Source organism: Heterocephalus glaber, unplaced genomic scaffold (assembly GCF_053883595.1).
Source record: "Heterocephalus glaber isolate CG9 unplaced genomic scaffold, H.glaber_assembly_v1.0 deba00000896, whole genome shotgun sequence".
NCBI classification, from domain to species: domain Eukaryota; kingdom Metazoa; phylum Chordata; class Mammalia; order Rodentia; family Bathyergidae; genus Heterocephalus; species Heterocephalus glaber.
In genome coordinates this window covers 3,061,503-3,068,178 of record NW_028258170.1, presented here as the reverse complement: position 1 = coordinate 3,068,178, position 6,676 = coordinate 3,061,503, and the positions used below count along the sequence as shown (strand labels likewise).

The window sequence follows — 6,676 nt, the reverse complement described above, 5'->3', positions numbered from 1 at the left end:
TTAATCAGTGTTGGTTTGAAATCTACTTGATCTGCAGAGAGGATAGCTACTCCTACTTTTTTTGGGTTTCTGTCCCATGCAGTATTGTTTTCCACCCTTTAACTTTCAGTTTATGAGTTTCCTTTTGAATTAAGTGTGTTTCTTGTATGCAGCATATTGTTGGATTTTGCTTCTTGACCCATTCTGCCAGTCTATTTCTTTTGATTGGTGATTTGAGACCATTAACATTGATGGTTATAACTGAAACATATTGATTTGTCATTGCCATGACTTTTTCTTTTTGTTGGGTTCTCCCCCTTTACATTTAATTTCTTGTCATGCCGGATGGGTTCATCCTGCTTTGCTTCCTAGGGTTGTGATCTTCAATGTCTGTTCCTAGGATATTGTGTAAAATTCTTTGGAGTGCTGGTTCAGTATTCACAAAGTTCCTAAGGTGCTCTTTGTCATGAAAGTATCTTATTTCTCCATCCATTTTGAAAGATAGTTTTGCAGGGTACATCAATCTGGGTTGGAGGCTGTTTTCTTTTAGGGCTTGGAATATGTCACTCCAAGCTCTTCTTCCCTTGATGGTTTGTGTTGAGAAGTCTGCTGTGATTCTGATGGGCTTTCCTTTGCATGTGATTTGTTTCTTTTCTCTGACTGGTTGTAGAACTGTGTTCTTCTGTTGTGTTTCTGGAATCTTAACAATTATATGCCTATGTGTAGATTTTTTTGATCAAGGCTTTTTGGAGTCCTATATCCCTCACTTATCTGTATGTCAAGCTCTTTTCCCATGCTTGGGAAGTTTTCTGCCATTATTTCTGTGAAGAGATTTTTCATGTCATCTCCACTCTCTCTTGTTTCTTCATTGAGCCCAATCAGTCTTATGTTTTTCTTCTTTGCATCATCTAGCAGCTGCTGGATTGATTTCTCATGTTCCCTTATAATTTTGAAGCTATTTTTCTTTTCTTGGTCACTAATTCCAATCTTATCTTCTTTATCTGAAATTCTGTCCTCACATTGTTTCATTCTGCTGTGTAGACTTTCAATGGAGATTTTCATGTCCTGGAAATCTATTTGCATCTGTTTTATGGGTTCCATTTTTTTCTTATGTTGGGATTCCATCATGTTCTTCAGCTCCTCTCTAGATTTATTAATCATGTCTTGCACTAGGGGCACAATTTCTCTTGTTATCTGAGAAATCATTTCTGATTTCATTTTTTCCAGATCCCCTTTTGTTGCCAGTTCAGTGGGTCCAGGTGGTTGAGTTTCAGTGTGTTCCATATCATTTCCCTTTGGGGTTGCTGTAGGTGATCTGGAAGTCTTGTTTTGAGACTCATTTACTTGTTTTTTCATTTCAGCTGGGGCCGGGGGCTGTTACCACCTCCACAGATTACCTCCTCTGAGCTGGGAGAGGTGGGACAGTGGCTGGGAGCAGTGGTAGGTATGGTGACCCAAAAGCCCTTTCCTGTGGGCTGGGAGCAGCCGGAGGGATGGTGGCTGGGAAGCTCCTTCCTCTGGACCAGGAGCAGTGGGATGGTGGCTCAGAAGCCTCTACCTCTGGGCCGGGAGTGGTGGGAGGGATGTTGGCCCAGAAGGCCCTTCCCCTGGGCCAGGAGCAGTGGGACAGAAGGTGGCCCAAAACCCCTTTACTCTGGGCTGGGAGCAGCAGGAGTGATGGTGAACAGGAAGCCCCTTCCTCTGGACCAGGAGCAGTGGGACAGTGGCTCAGAAGCCCCTACCTCTGGGCTGGGAGCATGGGGACTCAGTACCTTGGTCTGGTGTTCTGGTATCCTCCGCATCTTTGTAGTGTGAGACCAGGTGGTTGCCTGCCTGCAGCTGGGTGATTCTGTGTCTTCTACATGACTCAGGAGCTAGGTAGGGCATGCACAGACCTGCCTGTCTGCAGCTAGATGATTTGGTTTCTTATGCAAGACTCAGGACCTCGGTAGGGTGGGCCTCTTTCTCTATTTTTTTATTGGGCTGTTTTTGCAGCATATCCACTTTATCATTTAATTCTGACATTCTTTCTATTATTCATTTTATTTTTGAGACTTTCAAATGATTTTTTCATTTGATTACTTAAGGATTGACTTCTAGGATCTTAATTCTTTCTCCAGAATTTCTATTTTTAGTAATGTAGTCTATCATATATTGTACTATACTTTACTCTTGAAATCATTCAGTTCTCTATTGTATCTTCTTTGCTCTCATTAAGTATTTATTTGATTAATTCAGCTTATTTCCACCATCTTTACTGTCATTGATCATTTTCCCTATCAATTTTATACATTATTTGAAATTTCTTTCACTGCAATATCAGTGGGATCAATTTTTGAGAGGGAGTTCTGAATTTGGAAAAACATTGCTCCCTTGTTTTCTGATGATTCTTTGAGTGTGTGTGTGTGTGTGTGTGTGTGTGTGTGTGTGCATGTGTGTGCTAAAGTTCGAAGGTCACTGGGAATGGAGAAGGGAAGACCTACTGCGTGGAGATCTTTTGAGTAAGTGGCTTTGTTGTTGTGATGTGTCTTAGGCTGTGGTGTCTCAGCAAGAAACCATGCAATTGGCCCTTTTGTTCTCAACTTTGACATGAGTTTGAGCTCTTAGCACTTTTTTGAGGACGCAATAGTCACCAATAATGTCAATATCTGATGAACACAACATATGTCAACATGTACATTAAAACTTTGCAAAATTCACTACCCAGGAACACAAAGGGAGAGTATCAACGTGGGAAAGGAGGAAAATAAGCCTTCATGAGAATATCAATGTTTTCCACCTCATGTAACAAAAAATAAATCAGCTTTAATTCAATTAAAATTAAACCATCTCTTAAACTAAAGTGTAATTTGCAAGGCTGTACATTCTATTCATCAGTTTGACAAAAAAACTGATATATTTTCTAAATCATGAAAATACAAATTCATGAATATAAGATAAAATTATTCCACATAAAAATACCTGGAGAGTGGAGAGTGTAAATAGTCCATAAACATGAAATTACTGACATTTATGTGATGAGAGAAGAGCCCTAACAACACATCAATTAATATTTATTAAATTCTTAATCCTAATCACAAAGAAAGACAACCATGAATATCTACAAATATGGATTCTAGAAAAGACAGATATTCAAGTTAAGTATAAAAAGATTAAAAGTAATATGGATGTAATAAAAGGCACAATTTTGTCACTGATTTGCAAGTGTGAGTAATATGTTACATTTTAATCTATTTGGATAAAATAATTTGAATTTCAAGGAGTATTTTTATAATCACATGACTGGAGTAAGGCAATCAGTGTAATCATTTTTAAACAAGTTCAAATAAAATAGCTTACTTGCAAAATGGAACTATGCACTATACAATAACCTTAAGATATCAAAAGAATTTGTAAACTGACATAAATGCAGAGAAAAATATTCTTAAAAATAGGAGATTTTTATCCATATTCTTGATCTAAGCTTCAGGACTACCAAATATGATAAATTCATTGCCAATTGTTTCCTTTACAACAAGTGTATTTTAGAAGTATAACATATGAGGCAAATGTGATGATTATTAATTTACTTTGAAAGAACACAGTAAGCCTGAAGACATCCAGAGAAAGGCAAAGAACCCAGTGGTTGATTGCTCATTGTCATGTCACACAATGTTTTGGTGTCCACATGGCTCACAGGAACACACCTCACAGGTGTTATTCCTCACTGATTTTCCAATTGGTAAAGTCAGTCCATTTCAGGTTCAAAGCACTATACAATGAAAGTAGCAATTTTTCTCATATGTTGAGTAAATGGTAATCTTACATGGTTAAATTATACAGAGTTTATTAGATAGTAAACTTTAAGGTGAATACAGAAAGTGACAAATATTATACAAGAAATGACAGGAATTATGTTCAATATATATATATATATATATATATATATTTATAACCACCAATACAGAAAAACATGCACAAAGCAGGCAACATGGATATGTATTTTTCTGTTTTATATAATCATCATTTTCTAAATTGTTTTCAACATTAACATACATCACTTCCCTATAACTTAATTCTACTTCAATATATTACTTAATCCTAAATTGGAAACTGCTGCCCAATTTTTTAAGCTATTTGTTAGTTTGTAAATTAAATTTAAAAAAGAGATTGGTAAAATATAAAAGGAACACTGTTCAGAAATATGTAGTGTTTATAATGTCAAAATATTATAAGAATGCAAGCCTTCTGGTGATAATGGTCAGCACTTATTTTATTGCCCTAACAGTTTTATGTCCAAATTCTGATGAGAGAGAAATGGAATTATTATATATCATACAAGTGGGCATAAATGACATTATTACAGTGAATTAGTGTTTGTCAAATGCTAGACAAGCACCAGATGTAGAATGCAAATGCAGTAATCTTGACTTGAAAGCAATTGTCCCAAAATTTCCTGCTGAAATTACTATAAACAGATGACATATGGAAAATGAAGTGTTGTTTCATTGCAAAACTATTTTAAAATTGAGGTTTGCAGAAACATCATATTGATATATGTTATAAAATTATAATTATTTTCATATTTGGCATAAAAGCTTTCTTCAATAGTGCAGATTTTCTACATCTTAGATTTAAAACTTAATTGAGGATTCCAAATTATATGATTTTGTAAGTACTTGTTTCTCAAAATATCCAAGATAGCTTTTGTTAAGAAAAGAGCAGCTGGAAAGGGAAAAAAAGGATTTAATTCTTTTTCAATGAGAACAAAGAATTTCTGAGAACAAAAAAAGACAGGGGAAAAGTGTAAATGCCTAGCATAACTGTTATTTTAATTCTTTAAATCATGTCTTTTGGAGGACTCTCAGGGCAGCTTTCTTCACCTCTTGGTTTCTGAGACTGTAAATGAGAGGGTTCAGCATGGGAATCACAATTGTGTAAAACACAGAAGCCACCTGATCCCTTCCCAAGGAGTAGGATGTCTTTGGTTTTAGGTAAGTAAAGATTGTACTGCTGTAGAAGATAGTGACTCCCAGGAGATGGGAGGCACATGTGGAGAAGGCTTTTTTCTTTCCAACAGTGGAATTAATTTTGAGGATAGTGGAGAGGATAGACACATAGGATCCAGATATGGTGATGAGGGACAGCACTATATTAGATCCAGCACAAATGAATATAATGATTTCTACTTCAGAAGTGTCACTACAGGACAGGGCTAAAATAGGGGATGTGTCACAAAAGAAGTGCTGGATGACATTTGAGTTACAGAAGTGCAGTCGGCTCATGGAAACTGTAACCACAGTACAATATACAAAGGCAATTAAATAGGAGCCAGCAAGCAGGGCACAGCACAATCCTGTGGACATAATGATTGGATAGTGCAGGGGGCTGCAGATAGCTACATAGCGATCATATGCCATCGAGGAGAGAAGGAAACACTCAGCAGCAACAAAAACTATAAAAAAGAACATTTGGGTGAAGCAGCCCAGGAAGGATATGCTCTTGGTGGAAGTCAGTAAGCTCTGTAAGGTTTTAGGGGTGATGACACTTGAGTAGCTGAGGTCAAGAAATGACAGGTGAGTGAGAAAAAAGTACATGGGTGTGTGCAGCTGGGGATCCAGGTGAATGATCAGTATCATCCCCATGTTCCCCAGCACTGTGATGAGGTAAATCAGGAGAAAGAGCACAGAGAGGACCAACTTTGTCTCTGCAGAGTCCGTCAGCCCGATGAGGATGAAGCCAGGCACACTGGTGGAGTTCCATGTACCCATGATGATTTGCTGCACTTCTCTGTTGAATAATAAATTTTAATAATTACCTTGTCCTCAAAAATATTTTTATTTATGTGAATTGCTCCGTATTTTTCATAGCCTTCCTAGAAATTAATGAAAACCATTGTGAAGAAGAGTGAAAAAATACAATCAACATGTATAGATATGGGTATATAATGCCATTTGTTTCTGATACATTAAAGGGATACATTCTGTTTTTAGCATGAAACCCATGCTATTCTAAGCTTTCTGCTTTAATACATTCATTTCTCAGGAAAATATTATACTGTAAGGACTCTTATCCACATCCTTAACTTTAGAAAAAGGGCACAGAGATTACTTATGCAAAAGAGAGCAGTTACATATTGCCACTGCTTCAACCTAGGTATTTTTACTTTAGTTTTGTTTTTTTTTTTGGTACTGGGGATTGAACTCAGATCCTTGCACTTGCACAGCAGGCAGTGAAACCACTAAGCTAAATCCCAGGCCCCTGGTATTTTTACTTCTGTTAACAGACTTACAATGCTGTCTTCCTGATCAGGACTTGTTTTACCAATCCTGAATGAGGATATATAATTGACTATGCTAAAAACCATTTTTAATGTCTTATTCATTGTCCTTTTGTACCCAATGACTTATTATACTAGTTATAGCAATTTCCATCTGGGGATTTAGGGCATTCACATTAATATTAAATTCTTGAAGATACAGTAACTGAGACAAAAGAGATCAATCTTTAAAACTTGGATTTTTAAAAATAGCCTGCTTCTCTAGCTTCCACTGGCTGAGAGCATGAATTCTCTTCCTTTCCCCACTCAAATGACTACACAGAGAATTAATGCTCAGTCTCAGAAATATCATCACTGCCTGAGAAGAATATTCAGATACCACCCCAGGAGGTCAAGTTTGCTTTAACTTGGAAAAGGGAGGGAGGGAGCTTGGAGTCA

General features: G+C 36.9%; 1 protein-coding gene across 1 annotated transcript; it reads right to left on the bottom strand.

The window, feature by feature from the left end:
- Nucleotides 1-5,763, bottom strand: LOC101722117 (olfactory receptor 8H1-like). Its single transcript, XM_087207874.1, has 2 exons — nucleotides 4,808-5,763; nucleotides 1-74 (listed from the first exon to the last, which is right to left on the bottom strand). Exons 1-2 carry the CDS (start codon nucleotides 5,727-5,729, stop codon nucleotides 1-3), a joined length of 996 nt encoding a protein of 331 aa, XP_087064000.1. The 5' UTR covers nucleotides 5,730-5,763.
- Between the last annotated feature and the right edge of the window lie 913 nt (nucleotides 5,764-6,676).

Excerpts from the sequence above, each read along its gene's own strand:
- LOC101722117 (XM_087207874.1), bottom strand. The coding sequence starts at position 5,729 with ATGGGTACATGGAACTCCACCAGTGTGCCTGGCTTCATCCTCATCGGG. Across the intron at positions 75-4,807 it reads CCTGAGAGTCCTCCAAAAGA|GACAGAAACCCAAAAAAAGT; the intron begins CATGATTTAAAG and ends AATACTGCATGG.